This window comes from Pleurodeles waltl, chromosome 9, assembly GCF_031143425.1.
Source record: "Pleurodeles waltl isolate 20211129_DDA chromosome 9, aPleWal1.hap1.20221129, whole genome shotgun sequence".
Lineage (NCBI taxonomy): Eukaryota > Metazoa > Chordata > Amphibia > Caudata > Salamandridae > Pleurodeles > Pleurodeles waltl.
In genome coordinates this window covers 238,526,354-238,553,733 of record NC_090448.1, presented here as the reverse complement: position 1 = coordinate 238,553,733, position 27,380 = coordinate 238,526,354, and the positions used below count along the sequence as shown (strand labels likewise).

Genomic DNA, 27,380 nt, shown 5'->3' with positions numbered 1-27,380 from the left:
ACTTACATGTCAACGGACAGTGGCCTGCCCTCACACAATGGACTGCCAAACCCACTACTGGGACCGTGGCAGACAGGATGGAACTGAAAGGGTACCTTGTGCACTTCTAAGCCACTCTTTGAAGTCTCCCCAACTTCAAAGGCACACTTGGGTATTTAAACAGGGCCTTTGACCCTACCAACTGAGACACTTCTTGACAAAATACCTACTGGGAAAGGAGCTATGAACCAGAACCTACAACCTGCTAAGAGAAGCTGCCTGTCTGCCCAAAGGCTTCAGCCTGACTGCTTTGATGAAAAGGACTGCTGCCTTGCTGTTGCCCTGCTGCCCTCTGGCTCTGTTGGGAAGTGCTCTCCAAGGGCTTGGATTGAGCTTGCCTCCTTTTTCCTGAAGTTTCAGGACCAAAAAGACTTAACCTCTGCAAAGAACTCCTTGTGTGGCAAAACTCGACACACAGCCTGCCGGAATCGACCCACAGCCTGCCCTGCAGTGAGAAAATCACTGCACGCTGAACCAGATCGACGCAGCCTGGCTCCCTGAGTGGAGATCGACCCAGTGCCAGCGTTGCGACTGGAACTTTGATGCACTGCCCACTGAATTGACGCATCGCTGACCCAGAACGACGCAGCCTGACTTCCTGCACTAAGAATCGATGCAGCGTCTGCTGTGCAACAGAAAATTCCCTGCATCGCCCACCGGATGGACGCAGCTCCTGTGACTTTGTCCTGCACGCCCAGGATTTCTCTGCATCGTCCCCAGGGCGTCCAAATATCCTGCAACCCAACAAGGATCCAAGTCTATGCGCCGGAAATCGATGCAAGGCCCTTGCTGGAAAATATCGGCACATCATCTGTGTGTGCCCAGAGGAACCGACGCACACCTCCCAGTTTTCCACGCATCTCCTCCCCTGTGGTCTCTTGCAGATAATTTGGACCAAACCAGGTACTGTGTGCTTGTAAGAGACACTTATTGCTTTTAAGAACTTAAAACTCTTTTTGTCATTATCTAACGTGATATTCTAAGTTGTACTTATCAAATCTTGATTGTTTTGACCTTATTCTACTCAGATAAATATTCTATATTGTTCTAAACATGTGTGGTGTATTTTTGTGGTGTTTATACTGTGTTCGTGCAAGATTTATTGCACAAATACTTTACACATTGCCTTCTAAGTTAAGCCTGACTGCTCAGAGCCAAGCTACCAGAGGGTGGGCACAGGATAATATGGATTGTGTGCGACTTACCCTGACTAGAGTAAGGGTCCTTGCTTGGACAGGGGGTAACCTGACTGAGAACCAAAGACCCCATTTCTAACAATTGTCTTAGGATGTTTTGTATCTATGATCTGTATGGTTTGTAAAATCTTAAAGCTGAATTTAGAAATATTATTTAATTGAAAAGATGTATTTGGGATACTTCCTTGATGAGCTTACTCTATAAGCACTGATAATTTTCAAATTGGAGTAAGTCTACGTCTAAACAAAATGTGTAAAATGATTCATATTGGAACTGGATCAGACTTCTAATAACAATGCTGGATTAAAAATGGTAAGAGGAAAAGGCATGGCTCTCACCTTAAGTAACAGTAAAAAAAAGGAGAAGGTAAAACTTTGGGCTAATAACACTCCACAGTGTGACAATCTACACTGGATAGAAAATTGTTAATGTCTATGAATGATACAAACCAAAGCAGCTGATCTAATTCCACAAAATACCTTTTGATCACTGACTCAACATTAGGCAAAAGTACAGAATAGCATTTATTTGTCAAAGCCAAGCTGGAGAATTAGCTAATGTAGCATTTATAAATCATTCATGCTATTGAGCACTATACAAACATTTTTGACTGTGAAGCTAATATTCCCAGATGCCAGATCTAACCATATTACGTTGTTGATGCAATACACCAAATATATAAAGTATGCCAGTCTACCATAACTTTCCTTGCAATACATTTGTGCATTACCCTTGGCAGTTAAATGTCAAGATTTTGACATTTGGTAGGGGTTAATGGAAAAACTGGTCAACCATGCCTATGTGACTGGAATGCGTTTAGCAAGCTTCCAAAAGATGCTAGAGGTATGTCCTCAAAGTGAGAACCAGTAAGAAAAAATTAATATAATAACTTGATGAAACCAAGACAAACCCCATTTGTAAAATGAACATTCAACAAAAAGGAGAAATTATTTTTATTTAAAAAAAATCTGTTTTGAGGTATTCTGGTACACACACTTCTTGAAAATGTTAATAGTAATATAAATATTGATAACAGCTATTAATCAGTGTTGCAGTTTCTGGAACAGTAAGTCTATTTAGATTGCTGGCTCTGGGTGCACACATGAGGATAGCATTTTTCATTGCTAGAAATCATTTAAATTAAGAATATGTATCAAAAGCCAGTAAGTTTTGTTTTATCCATGTACAGAAAATGTTTAGCAAAGGATTGTTTTGTCAAGTCTCTTCTCACTAGAATGTCCTATCAAGTGGATGGGAACATGTGTAGGATCTCTTATCCATTATCTCCTTAGCAATCTTTTTAACACTGTCGTCCATATTTTCAGGGGAATCTAAAAATAAAAACAATTTATAAAAATATATTAATAGCCTCAAGATTACATCAGTATTCTGGTTTCCAAAATATTATTGACATACCATACGTATCACATTAGGTTAATAATCACATGTACAGTATTCTCAGTGAGAACAATAATTCAAAAGACTAAGATTTGGGGATGAAACTAGACCTCAAACAAATGGCATCAATTGCATGCATTTACTTTATCTCAGTTATCTGGTAAAGGATGAGTGCTGCACACCATATGGATGGCAAATTAGGCAAGAGCAGAATAGTTAACTAACATTTCCATAAAGCATAATTTCAAGAAAAAAAACACCCTAGAATGACTACAAAACAGCCCACCCTAAAATTACACCAATATGCTACTTACATCACAACAGTATCATGAAGAGAAAAACATTAACAAAATATGCTAGTGTTTCGAGTCTTACAACCACAATTGAGTAACATATACTCACAAAAAAGATATACCATCAAATCCTGGCTCTCTCTAGATTTGGAGCCTGATTTGGAGTTTTGGAGGCCTGTTTACAAATGTATCATAGCCTATGACACTTTGAATAAGTCGGACGGGATATCGGTCACATTTGTAATGGAGTACCCACTGCCAAACTCTAAATCGGGTCATTAATAACTCATGGAACTGCTGACTTCCACCATCTCATCTTGAGCATTACTTGCCACAACTGTGAAAAACCACAAAATGGTAGACTGTCTATGACTTATGAAGATATCATTTCTTGCCCTAGTAATTTTTGTTCATGTTCCATTCAGGACAAAATCATGGAGATCCTGAAAACAATAGTATTCACCAGTGGCAGATCCTTCTACAAATGGCAGTAAAAAAGGATGGAGGTGGCCATAAAACCTGCACACAAAGGGGTATTTGATCTTTTGAGAATTTAACATATTGGCCAACTGCGAACTGAGCATGGTAGCATCTTCTTTTTCAACAGGGTGACAAACTGACAGCATGAGAGAATCAAATTTGTCCATAAACTATTTGTAGAACCTATTACAAAAACAAGCAGCTTTCCTATAGCAGGCTCCTAGGTTTCAGCTGATGGTATTTTAAAGACACCCATGAATATCAATTGGTATTTGGGAAAATAAAATACTTTCCATTTGTTTTATAATCTGATCAATGACAGTAAGAAAACAATCCTCCTAGAGATTTGGGAAAAAACTGACAGAATGTTTGCATCTGTCTCTTATGTTTGAGTCTTTAATTTTAGTTTTTTTATGCAAATGTAGTCATCTTTAGTTCAATGTTACCAGTCTTATTTCTGAGTGCAAATTTTGTTGCATCAATGGTTAAGAGGCTTTGTTTTGACTGAACTTTTTGAATACACTTTTTTTTTTTAGAGCATTTTGATGATAACGGCTGCTCAGCACTATTAACACGTCTTTAAATTCACCTTGTATGTACTTGATGTAGAAGTTACTTACCTTCAGTAACAATATATCTGGTAGAGACATATTCTACTTGCAGATTCCTTACCTAAGAATTTTTCCCCAGGTGTCAGACTGGATCTGGAGGTTTTTTCTTCAAGCAATACCCTTGATTGTCGGTCGTCCCAGTGGGCATCGCTGGTGTCGTGGTCGTGGTGATGATGTCGGGAGTAGCACATAAAAGCCGCCTCAGCACAGTAATGAAAATGTCACTTACCCAGTGTACATTTGTTCGTGGCATCAGTCGCTGGAGATTCACATGTTCTGCATAGCTCGCCATCTGGTGTTGGGTCGGAGTGTTACAAGTTGTTTTTCTTCGAAGAAGTCTTTCGAGTCACGGGACCGAGTGACTCCTCCTTCTGTTCTCCATTGCGCATGGGCGTCGACTCCATCTTCGATTGTTTTCCCCGCAGAGGGTGAGGTAGGAGTTGTGTTGTAGTAATAGTGCCCATGCAATGGAGTGACTAAGTATGTACCTATTTAAGGTTAAAATAATATATACAAATGTACAAAGTTGAAGCTAACTTCCGAACTGCTACAGGCTCCCGGGGAGGCGGGTGGGCACATGTGAATCTCCAGCGACTGATGCCACGAACAGATGTACACTGGGTAAGTGACATTTTCAGTTCGATGGCATCTGTCGCTGTAGATACACATGTTCTGCATAGACTAGTAAGCAGTTATCTCCCCAAAAGCGGTGGCTCAGTCTGTAGGAATGGAAGTGGTTTGAAATAATGTTCTTAACACGGCTTGACCTACTGTGGCTTGCTGTGCGGATAGCACGTCTACACAGTAGTGCTTGGTGAACGTGTGTGGCGTAGACCATGTGGCTGCCTTACATATTTCTTGCATTGGGATGTTTCCTAGAAAGGCCATGGTAGCACCTTTTTTTCTGGTTGAGTGTGCCCTTGGTGTAATGGGCAGTTGTCGTTTTGCTTTAAGGTAGCAGATTTGGATGCATTTAACTATCCATCTGGATATACCTTGTTTTGATATTGGGTTTCCTGCATGAGGTTTTTGGAATGCAATAAATAGTTGTTTAGTCTTTCTGATGTTCTTCGTTCTGTCAATGTAGTACATTAATGCTCTTTTGACATCTAATGTACAGGGAGTGCAGAATTATTAGGCAAATGAGTATTTGGACCACATCATCCTCTTTATGCATGTTGTCTTACTCCAAGCTGTATAGGCTCGAAAGCCTACTACCAATTAAGCATATTAGGTGATGTGCATCTCTGTAATGAGAAGGGGTGTGGTCTAATGACATCAACACCCTATATCAGGTGTGCATAATTATTAGGCAACTTCCTTTCCTTTGGCAAAATGGGTCAAAAGAAGGACTTGACAGGCTCAGAAAAGTCAAAAATAGTGAGATATCTTGCAGAGGGATGCAGCACTCTTAAAATTGCAAAGCTTCTGAAGCGTGATCATCGAACAATCAAGCGTTTCATTCAAAATAGTCAACAGGGTCGCAAGAAGCGTGTGGAAAAACCAAGGCGCAAAATAACTGCCCATGAACTGAGAAAAGTCAAGCGTGCAGCTGCCACTATGCCACTTGCCACCAGTTTGGCCATATTTCAGAGCTGCAACATCACTGGAGTGCCCAAAAGCACAAGGTGTGCAATACTCAGAGACATGGCCAAGGTAAGAAAGGCTGAAAGACGACCACCACTGAACAAGATACACAAGCTGAAACGTCAAGACTGGGCCAAGAAATATCTCAAGACTGATTTTTCTAAGGTTTTATGGACTGATGAAATGAGAGTGAGTCTTGATGGGCCAGATGGATGGGCCCGTGGCTGGAATGGTAAAGGGCAGAGAGCTCCAGTCCGACTCAGACGCCAGCAAGGTGGAGGTGGAGTACTGGTTTGGGCTGGTATCATCAAAGATGAGCTTGTGGGGCCTTTTTGGGTTGAGGATGGAGTCAAGCTCAACTCCCAGTCCTACTGCCAGTTCCTGGAAGACACCTTCTTCAAGCAGTGGTACAGGAAGAAGTCTGCATCCTTCAAGAAAAACATGATTTTCATGCAGGACAATGCTCCATCACACGCGTCCAAGTACTCCACAGCGTGGCTGGCAAGAAAGGGTATAAAAGAAGGAAATCTAATGACATGGCCTCCTTGTTCACCTGATCTGAACCCCATTGAGAACCTGTGGTCCATCATCAAATGTGAGATTTACAAGGAGGGAAAACAGTACACCTCTCTGAACAGTGTCTGGGAGGCTGTGGTTGCTGCTGCACGCAATGTTGATGGTGAACAGATCAAAACACTGACAGAATCCATGGATGGCAGGCTTTTGAGTGTCCTTGCAAAGAAAGGTGGCTATATTGGTCACTGATTTGTTTTTGTTTTGTTTTTGAATGTCACAAATGTATATTTGTGAATGTTGAGATGTTATATTGGTTTCACTGGTAATAATAAATAATTGAAATGGGTATATATTTGTTTTTTGTTAAGTTGCCTAATAATTATGCACAGTAAGAGTCACCTGCACACACAGATATCCCCCTAACATAGCTAAAAATAAAAACAAACTAAAAACTACTTCCAAAAATATTCAGCTTTGATATTAATGAGTTTTTTGGGTTCATTTAGAACATGGTTGTTGTTCAATAATAAAATTAATCCTCAAAAATACAACTTGCCTAATAATTCTGCACTCCCTGTATGTAGTGCCCTCTCAGCTACGGAATCTGGCTGTGGGAAGAACACTGGTAGTTCCACTGTTTGATTTAGGTGGAACGGTGAAATAACCTTTGGTAAAAATTTAGGATTAGTCCTTAGGACGACTTTATTTTTGTGTAGTTGTATAAAAGGTTCTTGTATTGTAAACGCCTGAATTTCGCTTACTCTTCTTAGAGATGTAATGGTGATGAGAAATGCAACCTTCCAGGTTAGGAACTGTATTTCGCAAGATTGCATGGGTTCAAAAGGTGGACCAATGAGTCTTGTTAAGACAACATTTAAGTTCCATGAAGGAACAGGTGGTGTTCTTGGTGGTATCATTCTTTTAAGGCCTTCCATGAATGCTTTAATGACTGGTATCCTATATAGGGAAGTTGAATAGGTAGTCTGCAGGAATGCAGATATTGCTGCAAGGTGTATTTTTATGGAAGAGAAGGCTAGGTTAGATTTTTGTAAGTGAAGCAAGTAACCCACTACATCCTTTGGAGTTGCGTGTAAAGGTTGGATCTGATTATGATGGCAGTAGCAAACAAACCTCTTCCATTTACTTGCATAGCAGTGCCTAGTGGACGGCCTTCTGGCTTGCTTTATGACTTCCATACATTCTTGGGTAAGTTGTAAGTGTCCGAATTCTAGGATTTCAGGAGCCAGATTGCTAGATTCAGCGATGCTGGATCTGGATGTCTGATCTGTTGGTTGTGTTGTGTTAACAGATCCGGCCTGTTGGGCAATTTGATGTGGGGTACTACTGATAGGTCTAGCAGTGTTGTGTACCAGGGTTGCCTTGCCCAAGTTGGTGCTATTAATATGAGTTTGAGTTTGTTTTGACTCAATTTGTTTACCAGATAAGGAAGGAGAGGGAGAGGAGGAAAAGCGTAGGCAAATATCCCTGACCAGTTCATCCATAGGGCATTGCCTTGGGACTGCCTGTGTGGGTATCTGGATGCGAAGTTTTGGCATTTTGCGTTCTCTTTTGTTGCAAACAAGTCTATTTGAGGTGTTCCCCAGAGTCTGAAGTAAGTGTTTAGAATTTGGGGGTGAATTTCCCATTCGTGGACCTGTTGGTGATCTCGAGAGAGATTGTCTGCAAGTTGATTCTGGATTCCTGGAATAAACTGTGCTATTAGGCGAATGTGGTTGTGAATTGCCCATCGCCATATCTTTTGTGCCAGCAGGCTCAACTGCGTTGAGTGTGTCCCCCCTTGTTTGTTTAGATAATACATTGTTGTCATGTTGTCTGTTTTGACAAGAATGTATTTGTGAGTTATAATTGGTTGGAAAGCCCTTAATGCTTGAAAAACTGCTAGCATTTCTAGGTGATTTATATGCAGTTTTGTTTGATGTACGTTCCATTGTCCTTGTATGCTGTGTTGATCGAGGTGTGCTCCCCACCCTGTCATGGAAGCATCTGTTGTTATTACGTATTGTGGCACTGGGTCTTGGAAAGGCCGCCCTTTGTTTAAATTTATACTGTTCCACCATAGAAGCGAGAGGTAAGTTTGGCGGTCTATCAACACCAGATCTAGAAGGTGACCCTGTGCTTGTGACCACTGTGATGCTAGGCACTGTTGTAAGGGCCTCATGTGCAGTCTTGCGTTCGGGACAATGGCTATGCATGAGGACATCATGCCTAGGAGTTGTAATATCATCTTTGCTTGTATTGTTTGTGTTGGATACATGCGTTGTATGATCTTGTTGAAATTTTGAATTCTTTGTGGACTTGGAGTGGCTACTCCTTTTGTTGTGTCTATTATGGGTCCCAGGTATTGTTGTACTTTGCACGGCAAAATGTTGGATCTTGCAAAGTTGACGGTGAAACCTAGTTTGTAGAGGGTTTGTATGATTTGATTTGTGTGGTGTAAGCACTTTGTTAGTGAATTGGTTTTGATTAGCCAGTCGTCTAGATACGGGAATACATGTATTTGCTGCCTTCTGATGTGTGCAGCCACTACTGCTAGACATTTTGTAAAGACTCTTGGTGCGGTTGTTAAACCAAAAGGCAATACTTTGAATTGGTAATGTATTCCTTTGAATACGAACCGTAGGTATTTTCTGTGCGATTGATGTATTGGTATATGGAAATACGCGTCTTTGAGGTCTAAGGTTGTCATGTAGTCCTGTAGTTTTAGCAATGGTAACACTTCTTGTAGCGTGACCATGTGAAAGTGGTCTGATTTGATGTAGGTGTTTAGTATTCTGAGGTCTAGGATTGGTCTCAGTGTTTTGTCCTTCTTTGGTATTAAGAAGTACAGTGAATAGACTCCTGTGTTTGTTTGTGTGTTTGGTACTAATTCGATTGCATTCTTTTGCAATAGTGCTTGAACTTCTATTTCCAGAAGTTCGGAATGTTGTTTTGATAAATTCTGTGCTTTTGGTGGTATGTTTGGAGGGAATTCTAGGAATTCTATGCAATAACCATGTTGGATAATTGCTAAGACCCAAGTGTCTGTAGTTATTTCCTCCCATGCTTTGTAATAATGACCTATTCTTCCCCCCACTGGTGTTGTGTGGAGGGGGTGAGTGACATCTGAGTCACTGCTTGGTTGTAGGGGTTTTGGGGCTTTGAAATTTTCCTCTATTCCTAGGGAATTGCCCTCCTCTGTATTGGCCCGAAAGCCTCCCCTGTACTGTCCCTGGTAGCTGGACGGTGTTGCCTGCGAGGTGCTGGCTTGTGTGGCCTGACCCCGAAACCCCCCTCTAAAGGGTGTCTTGCGGAAGGTGCTGTAGGTTCCTCTGCTCTGCGGGGAGTAGAGTGCGCCCATGGCTTTAGCAGTGTCAGTGTCTTTTTTTTTTGTTTTTCGATTGCCGTGTCCACTTCTGGTCCGAACAGTTGTTTTTCGTTGAATGGCATATTGAGCACTGCCTGCTGTATCTCTGGTTTGAACCCAGACGTTCTTAGCCATGTGTGCCTTCTAATGGTCACAGATGTATTAATTGTTCTTGCAGCTGTGTCTGCTGCGTCCATAGAGGATCGTATCTGGTTATTTGATATGTTCTGTCCTTCCTCAACCATCTGCTTTGCCCTCTTTTGTAGTTCCTTGGGTAGATGCTCGATGAGGTGTTGCATCTCATCCCAATGGGCTCTGTCATAGCGCGCAAGTAGTGCTTGAGAGTTAGCGATGCGCCACTGGTTTGCAGCTTGTACTGCGACTCTTTTCCCAGCTGCATCGAACTTGCGGCTCTCTTTATCTGGGGGTGGTGCATCCCCAGATGTGTGGGAGTTGGCTCTTTTCCGAGCTGCTCCTACTACGACGGAATCTGGTGGCAGCTGTGTGGTGATGAAAACAGGGTCTGTAGGAGGTGCCTTATATTTCTTTTCCACCCTTGGCGTTATTGCCCTACTTTTGACTGGCTCCTTGAAGATTTCCTTTGCGTGCCGAAGCATACCTGGCAGCATAGGCAGGCTTTGGTAGGAGCTGTGGGTGGAGGAGAGGGTGTTGAATAAAAAGTCATCCTCGACTTGTTCTGAGTGGAGGTTTACGTTGTGGAATTGTGCCGCTCTAGCCACCACTTGAGAATATGCTGTGCTGTCTTCTGGTGGTGAGGGCTTTGTTGGATATGCCTCCGGACTGTTGTCCGACACTGGGGCGTCATATAAGTCCCAAGCGTCTTGATCCTGGTCACCTTGGCTCATGGTGGTGTGAGCCGGGGAATGTGACGGAGTTTGTGCTGGTGAGACGTTAATTACAGGGGGAGGAGAGGGTGGCGGAGTCACCTTTTTCGCCCTTTTGGTTTGTGTCACCTGGTCTGTTTGAAACTCCAGTCTCCTTTTTCTCCTAATAGGGGGAAGGGTGCTTATTTTTCCTGTTCCCTGCTGTATGAAAATACGTTTTTGCGTATGGTCCACTTCGGTGGATTGCAGCTCTTCCTCAAACCTATGCTTTCGCATCTGAGAGGACAGTGATTGCTCCTCTGTATAAGAGCCTGGACCTGGGTCGGTTACGGGTTGTTTCGGCACCGAAACCCTGTCTGTATCTTTGTTCGGCTCCGAGGTGGCTTTTTTCTTTTTTGGAGTCGAAACCTCTCGGCGTCGATCTTCGTCGGTGCCGCTGTCTCGGCGTCGAGCCGTTTCTACACCGCTATCTCGGTGTCGTTGCTTTTCTCCAGCACTTTCTCGATCCCGAGAAGGCTGCGTGCCGGTGTCTCGACCGGAGTCGGACGATCTCGGCACTGTTTGGGCCTTTTTCGGTGCCGATGGTCGGTCACCGAATTTATGGGTGGAGCCATGGCCTGGTGGCAGTGGCGTCCCCTGGGCCTTGTCACTTTTCTTATGTGTTGTTTTCGACGTCTTACTCACGGTTCTTTGATCGTCGAATTCCTCGGAGTCCGATTCGTGGATCGAAAAGGTTTCTTCTTCCTCTTGTTCCTCGAACTCTCGGTGCGCTGTCGGCGTGGACGCCATCTGAAGTCTCCTGGCTCGATGGTCACGGAGTGTCTTTCGGGACCGGAACGCGCGACAGGCCTTGCAAGTCTCCTCACTGTGCTCAGGTGACAGGCACAGGTTACAGACCAAATGTTGGTCTGTATACGGGTATTTGTTGTGGCATTTGGGACAAAAACGGAACGGGGTCCGTTCCATCGGCGTTGTTCTACACGCGGTCGGGCCGACCAGGCCCCAACGGGGGATCGAAAACTACCCCGAAGGGCACCGGAGCGCGTCGACCTTCGATGCGGTGTTGAATCTAACTACGCCGATCCCGAACGCAACAATACCGACGAAAATCTTCCGATATTTATTAACTTTCCGTTCCGAAACTCGGAGCGACAGGAACACGTCCGAACCCGATGGCGGAAAGAAAACAATCGAAGATGGAGTCGACGCCCATGCGCAATGGAGAACAGAAGGAGGAGTCACTCGGTCCCGTGACTCGAAAGACTTCTTCGAAGAAAAACAACTTGTAACACTCCGACCCAACACCAGATGGCGAGCTATGCAGAACATGTGTATCTACAGCGACAGATGCCATCGAACCGTCAGTTTCTTTTCACAACTTTCCACACCAAAGCGCAGAGACGCGAAGAACACTGAAACTGGTGTGCCAGAGCTAAGGCCCTGAATGGGGAAGCCCTGTCCCTACAAATCAGTTTGCAAGTGGGGAGGATGGGTAGGTCGGTAAGGAATCTGCAACTAGAATATGTCTCTACCAGATGTATCATTACCAAAGGTAAGAAACTTGTACATCTGATAGACTTCTAGTTGCAGATTCCTTACCTTAGAATAGATTCCCAAGCAATGCCATCCTCAGAGGTGGGCTGCGAGCCAAGATCATACTAGAAAGTCCTGCATGACCGAACAACCAAATTAGCCGTCCCTACAGACCTGACTATCCAGGCAGTGATGTTTAGTAAATGTGTGCAGGGATGCCCACGTTGCTGCCTGGCAGATATCCAGGACAGGAACTCTGCGTGCTAATGCTGTGAAAGCAGCAGTTGCTCTGGTGGAATGAGCATGCAAGCCCTCAAGGGGTTGCTTCTTGGTCAAAGCTTAGCACATTTTGATGCAAAGAAGTACCTATCGTGAGATGGTATGTTTTTGCACCGCCGAGTTGATCGTCCACCCGGAAATCTTTAGTACAATTGAGACAGAACTCCAACCCTCTTTTTGAATCCAGATGGTGGAGTCTCTCCTCTTCATGAGCAAGATGTGGAGGTGCATAAAAAGTAGGCAAAGTGATGGACTGGCCTACATGAAAAAGGTGTAACTACTTTGGGAAGAAAGGAAGCTTTAGTGAATAACACCACTTCGTCAGGGTGCACAGACAAAAATGCGGGCTTAGAAGATAGAACCTGGAGCTCACTCACTCTGCGAGCAGAAGTGATGGCAACAAGAAAAACAAATTTGAAAGTAAGGAGCTATAAGGGACAATTGTGCATTGGCTCAAAGAGAGCACACATTAAGTAAGTAAGGAGAAGATTGAGGTCCCACTGAGGCATGATAAACGGAGTGGGAGGAAACAAAAGGGTGAGGCCCTTAAGGAATCTACTAACGGTAGGAGACTTAAAGAGTGAAGGCTGATCAGGCAACTTAAGAAAGGCTGAGATAGCCGATTAATAGCCCTTAAGTGTGCCCAAAGCAGAGCCCTGTTGGGCCAAAGAAAGAATGAACAAAAGGACCTCAGAAAGAGGAGCAGAGAGGGGAATCAACAGATTCGTTGGTATACCATGCCACAAATGTATGCCAACAACAGGCTTATACCGTTTTGGTGGAGGGACTCCTGGCTGCCAAGATTACATCACAGACTTCAGGTGGGAGGCCAAAAGCCATCAACTGTTGCCGGTCAATCTCTACGCATGAAGGCAGAGATTGGACAGGTTCAGGTGAAGTATCGTCCCCTGCTACTGTGGCAGAAGATCCTCCCGAAGGACAGTTGAGTTCATCTGCTCTGGTGTTCTGAGAGCCCGCCAGATGTTGAACCACTCGGGTGATGTCTTGATGTGCCAGCCATGTCCAGAGGTGTAGCACCTCCTGACAAATGGTCCAGGACCCTACTCTGCCTTGTTTGTTGCAGTACCACATGACAGTAGTGTTGTCCGTCAACACTTGCACTACTTTCCCTTTTAGAGAGGGAAGAAATGTTTTCCATGCAAACCTGATCGCCCGGGACTCCAGAAGGTTGATATGGAGTCCAGACTCCGCCGGAGACCAGAGGCCTCCGATCTCTGCCTCTCCCATGTGGCTGCTCCACCCTAGATGTGACGCGTCTGTCACTCCAGATAGATCTGGCTGGGGAAGGAAGAGGGATCTGCCGTTGACCCAATAACAATTCAAAAAACACCACAGCAGGTCTTTTGCAGTCCCCTCTGAGAGCTGGACCACGTCTGAGAGATTTCCCTGATGTTGCACCCACTGGAACTTCAAGTCCCACTGCAGAGCCCGCATATGCCATCCGGCATGTGACACTAACAGAATGCAGGAGTCCATGAGGCCCAGCAGCCTCAGAGTTAGTCTCACCGAAACCCAAGATAGAGGCTGAAAGATCGCAATCATAGCCTGAATATTCTGGACTCGCTTTTCCGGAGGGTAGGCCCGAAACTACACTGTGTCCAGAACAGCTCTGATGAAAGGCAGCATCTGAGAGGAAGTCAGTGTGACTTTGGCACGTTTATAGTGAACACCAGCGTGTGCAGGAAGTTTGCTGCAGTCTGAAGCTGGGAGACGACTTTCTGGGGCGAATCCGCCTTCAACAGCCAGTCGTTGAGGTAGGGGAAGACAAACCCCCAACCTGTGCAGATGAGCTGTAGCTACCGCCATCACTTTCGTTAACACCCAGGGGGCACTGGTAAAGCCGAACGGGAGCATAGTATATTGAAAGTGCTTGTCACCTACCACGAATTGTAGGTAACGTCTGTGGGCAGGCAGGATCGGAATATGGGAAATAAGCGTCCTGCAAGTCCAATGCCACTATCCAGTCTTCTGGGTATGAGGCAGACAGGACCTGAGCCAGGGTGAACATTTTGAATTTCTCCTTCTTGACGAAGAGATTGAGGGTCTGAAGGTATAGGATAGGACATAAGCCCTTGTATTTTTTGGGCACCAGAAGGTAGCGGGAATAACAACCACAACCTTCCAGGGACCTTCTCTATGGCTCCCTTGGCCAAGAGAGCTGCAACTTCCTAGCAGAGAAGTGCCAAATGATCCTCCGGTATACGGCTGAATGATGGAGACATGGCTTGTGGGGCAGATTCGAAGGGGAGGGAGTAGCCCCTTCGAACAATCTGCGAAAGCCACCTGTCCGTAGTGATGGTTTCCCAGTGGGACATAAGAGTCTGTTGGTAATCCCTTAAGAAAGCAAATGAAGGTAACCAGGCATGGCGCCTCAAGGCCACCGTCATTGCAACCGATCTACCCATAAAGTCGGTTGTGTCCAGTCACATCAGATAGTGAACTTAGCCGTGTCTCTCCCATCGGTGACAGCTTGGGAGACGATAACACGGGCCTCCTCCGGTATCTGCAGCAGAACTAGTGCGACTGTATCCCACAAAGAGTGAGTATAAAGGTCCAAAAGGCACGTGGTGTTCACTGACCGCAGTGCGAGACTGGAGGAAGAAAACATCTTCTTCCCAAATTGTTCCAGCCTTTTTGATTTCCTATCCGGAGGTGTAGAAGGGAATGCACCCTAGGATGAGGATGTCTGGATAACAAGGCTCTCAGGCGTGGGGTGTTGGGATAGGAAATTAGGGTTGTTCGGGGCAGGCCAATGGTGGAGTGCGATTGTTCTGTTCACAGGAGCCCCTGTGTTGAGATGGAACCAAGTACCTAAAAGGACATCGGTGAGGGCTTCATTGGATGGAAGAAGAGGCTCTGATGTGGAAGCCCCTGGTTGAAGCGCCTCCGTCAGGAGATTAGATTAGACCTGACCTGAATAGTAGGCAGCTCAAACCGAAGACGTTAGCCGCCCTACTGACCACCATGGAATAAGGTGCTCCCTCCGCCGTAGCCACAGTAGGAGGAGACAGCATGCCAGCATCTGGAGAGGTATCCTCACTATTGGCCTCGCCCAACTCCTGTGCCCAGTCCAAGTTAGGGTCATTCTGGTATTCATAAGGGTCCAGGGACCCCTCCAATCCTTCCCCTAATTTGCACCCATAAGAATAAGGGTCAGAATCCAACCTGGGGTGAATAGGTCCCAACGAAGGAGGAGGTGTTAGCCAACGCCGGTCCAATTTCGAGTCATCGGGGATCAGGATAGGGTCGATGGTGCCCACCATCGATATCCGGTGCGTCAACAATCAAACCTGCGCCGGGGAACGTCTCAATGGTACGACCGGCATCAGTGCATATCCGAGAGCGGATCCCGAGGGGACTTCGGTGGCTGGAGCTGGAGCCACTGGCGTGGAACCCGAAGGCCCACCCCTTGGGCCCAAAGATGCCGTAGGGAGGTTGGGCTGCCCAAAAATGAGGCGCATGGCCTCATAAAATGATTTCAATTGTACAGGGGTCGCCCCGGATCCTGGAAACTCAGGAAGGCACGGAGCAGACCCAAAAGCAGGCTCCAAAGACAGAGGCCTCAAGCATCGACGTTACTACTGCGTCACATCAGTCGAGCGACAGGGTCAAGTCGAAGGATGACGGGATTTCTTCGACTTCTTCTTACCTTGACCTGAAGACTTCGAAGAAGAGTGATGGTGGCTCTGCAACCAGTCTTGAGACCTTCCCCTCGAGCGAGACCAGGACCTGTGTGGAGTCGAGCGCCAGGCTGCCATAAACTTGAGGGACTGCAAGGCCCGGCACTCTGAGCATGACTTCAGGTTGTGGTCGCACTCCAGGCACCACAAACATACCAGATGCGGATCCGTCACCGAAATTATGCGGTGACAGTCCTTGCATGGTTTGAAGACGGTCTTCGATAACATTCCTCAACACAACAAAAAACACAAAAACTCGACAAAAGAGTCAAAGTCTGTCACAAATTGACCAAGGGTACCTCTTGCCAGTCCAGCGCGAGCTGCGGAAAGAAAAGAACTCATGTCACTGCGCTGAGGCAGCGTCTATGTACTACTCCCGACATCATCACGGCGACTGCGATGTCAACGACACCCATGGAGTCAAATGACGCCACCTACCTACGCACAAGAGTATTCCTTGAAGAAAAAACTCTGTATCCAGTCTGTTGCCGGGGGAAAAATTCTAAGGTAAGGAATCTGCAACTAGAAGTCTCTATGAAATAGTGGCTTTCAGTATGTAAATCTAAACCAAAATGGAATCTGTAATTTCACCATAAATTTCTTAAGCACATACTTGTTGATTAAGGATGGCTTCTGGTTTTAGAATTTCCTGACTTTCTTCAGCATTGACTGATTAAACTGGACTTAGGTAATCCACATATGCATTAATATTCATACACTAGGCTCAGTCTCAAAGCGCTCAAGCAGTCTTAGGGCTGGCTTTGTGCCTACACTGCATTACATTGTAGATGTGCACCAAAGACAGAGGCCCATCTGCAGGAAATCAAGACAGTCAGTGGTGACGCCTTTTGTTGCACCCCAGAAGTCAAATGTTAGCTCCAGTTTTAAAATCTGTCAGAGGCACCACCCAGACAGTTCAGGAAGTAAAATCTGTTTTCACAAATTACTGGTGCAACAAGCAGCTTTTCCTATAATTCAATGTAACACATTTTTGACTTATAGTAACAACATTTCCATTTGTACCCTGATGACTCTCAAATCTTCCTCAGACTTCATGAAAATTCACACGATCCATACCGTTTTTCAGCAAGCATGAACATATTACATTTTAGATGAAAGACAGTCTCCTACGCCTCAACAGAGAAAAAACTGAAGTGATCATTTTCAATAACAGACCAAAAATACACAACTTACCACCATTCATCAAACCAAAGGGGTTTATTGATAGATTTCCACCAATAAAATGAATACTAAACATACCACACTTGTGTGCTGAATATTCATTGGCTCCCAATTGAACACAGGATCAAATTTAAGATATACATAGAGCATTGCATCAAAATGTCCCCAAGTACCTTCAACTACTGGCTTCATTATACCATCTAAAAATAAATCTCAGGGTCACCCAGCGAATCCCAATATAGTCACCAAAAGCCAAAATCATTAAAAGTCCTATCTCTGGAATACTCTACCACTACAATGAGAAAGCCAGAGGGCTATTGCCAGTTCAGGAACATTGGAAGTATTCACTGATGCATTTTTGTCCTCTGCCGAACTCCTCTTGAGCCCATACCCTCCCAGGAACAACAATTTTCATACCCTGTCTTCAATCTGTGTATAGAGCCTAATTTTCTGCTTCTCTGTACCATCTATACTTTTATGCCACCCAAAGTGGACTCACTTCCGTCGGCCCCTCCTTTTAAGTTCCTTGCTTTTTCTTACTTGTATAGTGTTCTGAAGTGGTTGTTTTGCAACATATAAACCCTTCATAAAACTCCGTAAGTAAATAAATGAAATAATAAAACTTACTTTTGTCTAACTGAGCTATGAGGTAGTTATTCTTGAAGAATGACTCGGTACAGAACATATTTGTAAGCAGCACCTTAGGAAACAAAAATGTTGAAATCAGATGGTATATTCAAATGCATATTTACACCTAGCCCGCACAGGCAGTTCAAGAATATATGATCAAAAGAATAGAATACATGTGATAGTTTCCAGCACACAACAGTAAAATACTGATAAAGGAAAAGCAAAGGCATAAGTCATACGTGTCTCTATTACCTCTTTTTAAAGACTTCCCAATCTTTAGGAGAAAATACAATACTGAGTAGAGTTAGGGCAGCATGCATAACCATTCACCTTTTGCCCTGCAATCCTAATGCCTGGAGCTATCCTTCACATCATACTCACAAAGTTTTTATTTTCGTGCTTAAACATATATATGAAATTTTGGTTGACAAATTTGCCTTTTTAAAAACACGCCATTGCAGTAGGATGTTATTTCCCAATACGATAAAACCTTTCTGTTCAGAGCAAACTTTTTTGTGTGTTCTAACCGATTTCAGTAGCATAATGTAGTGCTGTTGAGTAAGATGTTGGAATCTTTGCACTTAAAATTGATCGCATCTCTGAACTAGCTGGGTAAAATACACATATATTCTCCAAGAGGCCTGCATCATATATTAATGCTAGAAGAAAGATAGTTAAGCAAATCTAGGTGATGGGACAAGGGAGAAAATACCCCTGAAACAGCTAACATTGGTCTCATTTATCAAATCCTAACTATTTTAACCCATGTTTGGGCGATCTTCGTGGTTCTTTTTTTAAAATTGTTCTTAATATACGTTAATTAAACATAATCAAACATTAACAAAATAAGTCAAAGATTAACTTCCTATCCAGGGGTACTATAAACCTCAGATCACTGAAGCAACTTACTGCACATTAGCCCAGGTTCTGGTTTTGTTCTGAACTGAATTTGGAAGTGCTTTCTATTTTGTCTCCCAAATTCCTAACTAGCACATTTAGCACACCTTGAAATTAATATAGCTTGCACACCTCCATTCACAGTGTAGTCAACTCAGTAGCTACTTTACATTAACTGTAACTCATGCTTTCTCCATTATATCACTTGCACCATTTAAAAGAATAGTGCATACGATTAATAGTTGTGACATCAGAAATCACATCTTTTGTGAGAACACAGTACTTGGTAGAATGGTGAGTAATAGTTAATGTGGTGTGGCTACCAAGTTGAGTACACTGTGTATGGAGGTGCGTGTGATATAATAATTTGAAGGTGTGTGTAAATTATAAAGTTATAACTATAAGTTTAGAAAATTAAATTTGTGTTTAGTTTAAGTTTGGTTTGTAGTTAAATAGGTTAATTTAAATGTGGCTCGTAATTTATCTATTTAAAGTATAACTATAACTTTACAATTTGTAATGTTTGTGTATTTTAAGTTTGGTTTGTGTACAAAGAATAAGTAACGTTTTCCTAACTATAACCAAGGTTTAACCTTTGTTTTTTTCCAGTGAATCTCTATGTGTTTTTCATTTTTAATAAAAATATGTTTCAAATTGTAGAGTACTGTTGAGTGGAGTGTGGTACAGTACATTGGAGGAGAGTCGTACGGTGAACTGTCAGAGTGGAGTGTCGTGGAATAGTGTACACACAAGCAGCTTTCACTAGTTTATAAAGCACTCATCCATATCTTCTCCATTTCTTGTTGACGGTTAATGAAGTAATGTATTCTTATAGTATATTAAATGTGATACTCACTTCATGGTCATGATTGCGGAGCCCGATACTGATGGATCGACTTGCCCTGGACAAGACTGCTGTCATTGCATATAGATTAATAACAATATCTGCCACTCTCTTCAAAGCCAACTGTTCGTCCACTATAGTCTGCAGAGTTAAACACAGAATAAAACCTTATTAACATTTACCACTACCTTATCACTGGGCTTTGTCCTGGAAGATATCAGAGCTTAAAAATGGCGGCGCCATACCATTAACCACAGTAACATATTTGCTACAGCCTAGGAGAGTTACGGAAAAGTACTGTGGAAAAAAAGCAAACTGCCGGAAAGTTATCATCCCTACTCACAACAGGCTAGCCTGTTCGGGAACGCAGCCGCGGGGGTAGGTGTCTCACTGCACGCTGGTAACCTCACAAATTCATTGTGAACCGGGCAACAGGCCTGCGTGATCCCATGAAACACTTCCTCTAAATAGAGATGGGTGACTAATAGGAAAGGGAAGCCAGTCCGGTTTATCTCTAGTAAGTGACCAATGACGTCTTGACTGTGAGCGTTAGGTTGCAGGAGCTGATGAATTTTCCTTTGTTTTCAATTGGAGAAGTCCAATGAATAAATAGGTCCTGAAGAAGCGTCAAGGGATCCTGTTGGACCATGAGAGACGCGAAACATGTCGACCGTATATTGACCTTATACTGGGGGACTTCGGATAATTACCGTCTTCCTTTATCTTGATTTTTGTACGAGTGTCTGAGCATTACCTCTTGTTTCACTCCCTTGCTACTTTTTTAATCTTGACCAATTCCCAACAGCGAACAATAAATTATTTAGTGAGGGTTTTGAGCCAATTTTATCCTCTTCTTGTCTTTTTTCTTTCCTCTTTCTCGGACCCACATGTGGTTCCGCGGCTTCATCATTAACTAAAAGATCTCCGGCAAAGAGCCCCCCTTCGGGGGGTGCCCGTCAGGCATTGCAGTGCCGGCCTGACGAGGAGCTGTCCTATGATGAAGCATGACACCAAATGTGGTGTGTGAGGACTTGTGCTCCTGATTATCAGGACTTCTCCCCTTTCCCTTTCACCAGTTTTGGAACAGTGTATTATATTATATTATCGTCCACTATAGTCTGCAGAGTTAAACACAGAATAAAACCTTATTAACATTTACCACTACCTTATCACTGGGCTTTGTCCTGGAAGATATCAGAGCTTAAAAATGGCGGCGCCATACCATTAACCACAGTAACATATTTGCTACAGCCTAGGAGAGTTACGGAAAAGTACTGTGGAAAAAAAGCAAACTGCCGGAAAGTTATCATCCCTACTCACAACAGGCTAGCCTGCCTGACAACAGTTGGAGAAACTTACTGAACTCAGTTGTAAAGTGGACAATATTTCAACACACTGACAAGATTGGGATGTATGCGCCACTGTGGCCTGGCTTCCTATGGGAAACGTCTTGCCAAGCAATTAAAGTGCATTTTTGATTGACCAAAAAAACAGAACACGGAAAAAATAAAACAAAATAAAAAAATTAACAAACAAAAGTAAATTACAAAATACTATTTCAACTCGTGCAAATACTACTGCAGATAGAAGACATGCAATCAATCAAGCAGCTATTTTGGACTTGCATGACACACATATCGTAGACACGTTCTGGATTAAGAAGGTTAAGGTTTGTTAAGCAGCAGCCATTTCTTGTGTATCAGTTTCATTTTCAGGAAAGCAAAGTGTTAGGTGAAGTGCAACAAGGAATGCACTTGGCAAAACATGTCTGTTTGCAAGTACCACCACATACGCCAGGGCGTAACACACGAGTGGGAACAGAATATTAGGCATTGTTTTGAAAAAAATGGATTACGAGGTGGTAAGTGTATTTCAATACAGTAAAAGAACAAGTTACTCTGGCGCTGCTCTTTCTGGTGGATACTCTAGCGAACCACCCTTGCTGCACTGCATCTGTGCAGATTCCGAAAAAGGCCTCTGCAGACCCCCATATCAGGACCCAGGGCAAACTAAACAGGACGAGCTTGGCTTAAATAAAGAGTGAATGCCATCAGTGTCTCCTTTCTAGAGCCATACCCTGCAAAGGCTTCGCCGCCGAACAACACCTCTGTGTACCACACAATTACAGTGAGAGGCACAGCAACAACAACAAAAAATTCTGCATGTGGAAGGAGAGCAGGTTAATTAATTTCCTCCTAAAAACAGTTGCTTAAACTGAGAACAAAACCCAGTTCTTGCCCATCTTACAAGCAATGCTCAAGGACTCAGCATAGAACCTTAAGGGCCCAGTGGAAGTTAGGGTAGTCACACAACGGATGGGGAAGAAAAAAAAAAATCAAACCTAAACCGAGACAAATTGTTCATTCAAGGCTTCGTGCACCCAGGAAGAAAGATCAACCCTGCGGGAAACATAGTAACGCTGGGCGTGGCACTGCAGAGACGTACTGCTAATTCATTTGCCTTTAAGGCACAAAAGGCATTAACTGGAAGAACTGTTTTGACATCCCTCTGATTAGCACAGGCGGATTGTAAAGGAGATCATGCAGGAGGGAATATCATCCCAAATTGCTTTCCAAAGTGAGTCTCAGAACAGCCCGTAGGCAAATGATCACAAGTATCCCATTAGATTGTCATGTCTGGCTCAAGATCTCTGGCTTCCAGCCAAAGGTTCAACAACATCTCATGGTACTACCCTTTGATGTTCATCACTTATTTAGACCTCAAGTTAGTGAGACGTTAAAAAATAAAATAAAAAAGAAGCAGCCAGAGACGTGTGCCGTCCAGCATCAACAGAAAAACAGAAAGGCTTTTCAGTGGATACAAAACCACCCACGGTTTAAAGATGGGCCAACACAAAGGCAACTGTTCAGGAAAGCCAGCAGCAATTCAAGCATGGGCAATACTCCAAAGGAGCATGGTGCAGAAAGGCTGCCCTACAGCTAGGTGTGTTCAAGAAAGTCACCGAATAATTATCTTCCTCACATCCTCCTCGAACACCCAACACCTGCTGGGGGAAGAATAAGATTGTACCTCCACCAATGGAAGGACATAAGCTCAGATCAGTGAATGCTATCCACAAATGCCTACAATTAACGTTTAGAATTTCGCATCAACCCTCCAAATCGCACACATCCACAATTATACAAAACTGAGCACCACCAGCTCTTGTTAGAAGGGGTGCGAGCTCAAGGACACAAAAACGTGCCATTAGACCAACAGGGATAAAGGGTGTATTCATTGGAATCTCACATTGCCAAAAAGAATGAAACCTTGCATCCCCTCCTGGATCTGCAAGGGCTCACGCACTACATCAGATCCAACCACTTCTAAGTTACAACCCTTCAGGGCATCACACTGCTTCTGACAACCATGGACTACACAGTGATGCTCGATCTATGGATGCCTTCAACATACCCATTGATCAGGCCCACCACCAATACCTGACGTTTGTGGTAAGTGGAACACATTACCAATTCATAGCCCTTTTCAAGGTCACTGCAGCTCACAAGTGGTTTCCAAATGCCAGGTAGTAGTTGTGCAGCATTTACAGTGCAGCCATACTCGAATAAGTGGCTGGTAAAGGGGACAAGCCAAGTTGAAACACTTACAATATGCTCACCAAATTATAGTACTACTCCATTTATTTGGGCTTCACAATCAGTGGCAAAAAGTCTCACCTGTGTCATTGACAGGCCTATCTGATAAAGCAGTGACAGGGGAAGCTTACCACCACAACATTAGGCTGATGGCATTCTATGTCCTAAAGTGGAGCAGGCAATCAGAAGCACTTATCTGTGCCAAATCTTTCGACCAGGACTGATATACTGATGTGCTGTCCTAACCATAATGCACTGTCAGGACTCAAATCTGGTTTGATTCTACCAAACAGTACCAGAGACAAGAAGGTTATCTGTAATAGACCAATATGTGGCAAGCATTGAAAAAGACCTTCCTGTCAAGCAAACAAGCCTATTCCTACTGGCCATTAGTTAAAAGCTTTACAAAGGCTGATTACCATTTATCCTAGGGCTGAAATGTCACATTGCAAGCCAGTCTGTTGGAACAGAATGCGTATGTTAGTAATCGTCTTGCATGCTCTCCGAGCAGTACAACACAATTGGGGGGGGCTTCATAGGGAACACAGATTATTTCTTGGCAAGGCCAGTTGTCACTGAAGCATAATACCCCGACAAGGTGCTCCACTGGTTTTAGTGAGATGAAAATGATATTAAAGAGTTACTGGGAAATTAAAGGAAAGCATTCTCCAGCATACCTCTTCTGATGAATAATTCTAACTGCGGATTCCTCTTATTATGCCCAGGCGCAATGCTGTTCCGCTCCAGGAGTAATGAGCGTAGCTGGATATAAGCTCCGCCCATGCATGCTGACATCAGTTCCTTTTAATGAATTGTCTGGTAGGCAAGATCTAAAAATGTGACCCCTAACAAGAGCTAAAGAGTTATGATTCTTGCATTTAAAATTAAATGGAGATGATTTTATATATAGCCAAATGTTCTTCAGTTATGTGGGGATAATGTCCTGTACAAAAAAGGAGCACAGCAATTAACTATTTCCAAAATTGTTGAGATCAACAACTGTTGCGAATGGCTAATATGGCCCAAAAATGGTAGTGCTCCAAAATATTTGTATAAATGTAATAAGCGAGCAGTAAATTATATAGTTATGTGTCTCTTTCTTTCACCACTCACAGATGGTTTCAAAGAGTAAATGTAGGGATACTTACTTTCTCTCCTCTTAAGTGGCATGTGTCTGGTGTTTAAGGTTAGAAAACAATTAAGTATTTACTGCAGATTTTTCTGGGGCCAGTCATGTATAACCAAAAAAATAAATTATGAAATATAAAAATAGGTTCCATTGCACAGACTTCCAAAACAAGAGTTAATTCCTTTCAGGTGAGCCTTTCATACCACCGTGGGAAAATTACTTTGGTTATACCTCCTTCACAATCCAACACATTCCACAGTAACTGGAGGGAAAAAAGAAAGTGGAGAGAGGGTGTCCTGAATTTGGGAGGTGAGAGGGAAGCGTGGTGTGTGTTTGTCCTGAAGAATAAGTTACCTTTAGTAATGCTTTTTCTGGCAGAGACTTGTAAGGAAGTGGCTCTTTTTGTATGCTACCTTCAAGTTTAAACTGATGCTGCTGGACTTTTGACTCAAAATGCACTGAAGCCTGCTGAGAAAACCTCAGTGCCTGTACCCTTATCCTGATGATAAAAACTTCTAGTTGCAGATTCCTTACCTTAGAATTTCCACCAGGCATCTGACTGGGTCCAGAGACATTTAATCGAGCAGTACCCTTGCACGCTGTAAGGTGGCGTTGGTCGGCTCCAAGTGCATCGTTGGCATCGTGGTCGCCGTGATGACGTCGCAGTCGTATATAAGCGCCACCCTGGTTGGTTGATGTCAGTTAATTTCTTTCCACATTAACCTATGATCCTAAGAGAGCTATTCTTAGTCATTTTTTTACTAAATTCGACAGTTTTGTTGATAATTTAGATCTTTTGGTGCATCAAGGATTTCACGGAAGACTGGTTTTACACTGTGTGACCCCTGTCACCGAATGAGGTGTGTTTGTGGTGCCTGTAGTGTGACCACGACCCGAAGTGGTGCTCCGAGTATCAGGCCATGAACCCGAAGGCTTTGAGAGAGTGGTCCCTGAAGCTCATGGTGGCCCAGCGCTTGACTTCACATTGCTCCCTGTCTCGTTGGAGAGGAAGGTCATGAGACCAATTGCGGAGTCAACGCCATTCGTCGTTGTCCCACTCTCAGTCCTCGGCACACTCGGGTCACAAGAAAAAAGTCGAAGAAGGCCAAAGGTTCTTTGACTTTGCCCCGTTGCTCGGCTGATGCGACACAGGAAGAGCATTGACGCTCTAGTCCTCCGTCCGTGGAGCCTACCTCTGGGTCGGCTCCACACCTCCCCGAGTTTCCTGGAGTCGAAGCCACCCGTGCCCAGCTGAGAGTTTTACGAGGCCATGCACCTCATCACTGGGCAAACTGACCCCACCAGCAGCGTCTTTGGGTACTGTGGGGTCGGGACGAGTCTATTGGGCTCCCTGCCAGTGGCTTCAGCCCCCACCACTAAGGGTCCCTCAGGATCCGTTATAGAATCGGCGCCGATGCCAGTCATGCCAACGCAATCTTCCCTGGCACCGGTAAAGATGTTGACACTCCCAACGTCGGTTGGGACCACAATCGACTTCAACCCAATCCTTATCTCCGATGACCCTGAGCTGTAACAGCGTCGCTCAATGCTGGATCTGTCTTCGATAGGGTCTACTCACCCAAGGTTGGATCCTGACCCTCTCTACTATGGGTACGTGTAAGGTTTGAAAGGGTCGCTGGACCCTCAAGAATACCAGATGGACAATCCTGATTTGGACTGGGCACAGGAATTGGGTGAGGCTAGTGGTCTGGATACTTCTCCAGATACTGGCACGCTTTCTCCCCCTACTGTGGCTATGGAAGAGGAAGTGTCATAATCCATGGTGGTCAGTAGGGCAGCTGAGGTCCTGGGCCTCGAGCTTCCTTCTGTGGCAGTCAGGACTAACATCCTGACTGAGGTTCTTCTGCCTGGAGCTTCCACCTCGGAACCCCTTTTACCTTTCAACGAGGCCCTCAAGGATGTCCTACTGGGTACTTGGCCTAGACCCAACACAGGGGCTCCTGTGAATAGGACAACCGCCCACTGCCATCGACCTGCACCGAAGGACCCTAAATTCCTGTCCCAACACCCTAAGCCTGAGAGCCTTGTCACCCAGGCTTCTTCCTCATCTGGGGCATTTCGACCCTCCCCTCTGGATTGGGAACCAAAAAGACTGGATCAGCTTGGAAAGAAGCTGTTTTCTTCCTCCAGTCTGGCATTATGGTCTGTGAACATTGCATGCCTCTTGGGCCTTGACACCCATTCCTTATGGGATATGGTTGAGCAAGTGCTGATGGGAGGGATGTGGCCAAGTTCATGATACGTTGTGGGCTGGACACGGCAGACTCTGGGCAGATCTGTTGTGTCCACAGTAGCCTTACGGCACCACGCCTGGTTGAGGATGTCTGGCTTTTTGGTCGTTGTCCAACAGTCATTAATGGACATGCCCCCCGATGGCACCCGTCTCTTCGGAGACAAAGCGGACTCGACACTTAAGCGTTTCAAGAAGTCCCAGGCTATGCCTCGGTCCCTTGGCCTCACAGCAGCCCCTCGCCCAGTACAGTCCACTTTTCGCCCCTTTTGTGCTCATGGAAGGGGCTCCCTCCCACATCCTTTCCCTGCCAGCCACCGAGCATGCTGCACAGCCTCTGGTGGGCGTGGAAGCAGAATCCAACAGGTTCGTGGATCAGAGAGCCAGAGATCTGCCTAGGCCACACCCGCCTTCAAACCTTCCTAGTCAGTCGCAACATCCCAGACCATTTGGAGGCATGATCTGCCATCACCTGCCCCACTGGAAATCATCATGACAGACAGGAGGGTTCTACAAATTGTCTGAATAGTTTACTCCCTCTCCTTCAAGACTACACCTCCACCCATGCCACCGTCTTACAGCCGCTTAGTGGAGGATCATTTGGCTCTTCTCCGTGAGGAAGTCGTGGCTCTCTTGGCCAAGAGAGTCACAGAGACCGTCCCTACGCCAGAAGTAGGTTGCGATTGTTATTCCTAATACTTTCTGGTGCCCAAGAAGGACAAGGTCCTTTGCCCTATCCTAAACCTCTGGGCCCTGAAGCTCTTCCTCAGCAAGGAGAAGTTCAAAATGCTCACCCTGGCCCAGGTCCTGTCTGCCTTGGACCCTGGAGAATGGGTAGCATTGGACTTGCAGGACACCTACTTCTGGGCCTGCTGTGGAAGAAGATGTCACCTCTCTCCTGCAGGAAGCCTCATGGGTTTTGGCCCAAAAGTAGAGCTTCAAAGGAGGTGCCTCCTTTGAATGGCGAATGGGTAACACTTGGGAGAGGGGAAACCAGTTGCCAAACCT

The 27,380-nt window shown here is 44.6% G+C and overlaps 1 protein-coding gene across 1 annotated transcript in view; it reads right to left on the bottom strand.

The window, feature by feature from the left end:
* Positions 1-2,174: 2,174 nt before the first annotated feature.
* ACAD9 (acyl-CoA dehydrogenase family member 9) overlaps positions 2,175-27,380 on the bottom strand; it is a 386,804-nt gene continuing 361,598 nt past the window's right edge. The window contains exons 16-18 of the mRNA XM_069206630.1: positions 19,409-19,537; positions 17,653-17,725; positions 2,175-2,567 (exon numbers count right to left, since the gene is read on the bottom strand). Of these exons, the coding sequence (XP_069062731.1) occupies positions 2,467-2,567; positions 17,653-17,725; positions 19,409-19,537 (303 nt within the window). The 3' untranslated portion in view covers positions 2,175-2,466. The remainder of the gene's footprint in view (positions 2,568-17,652; positions 17,726-19,408; positions 19,538-27,380) is intronic.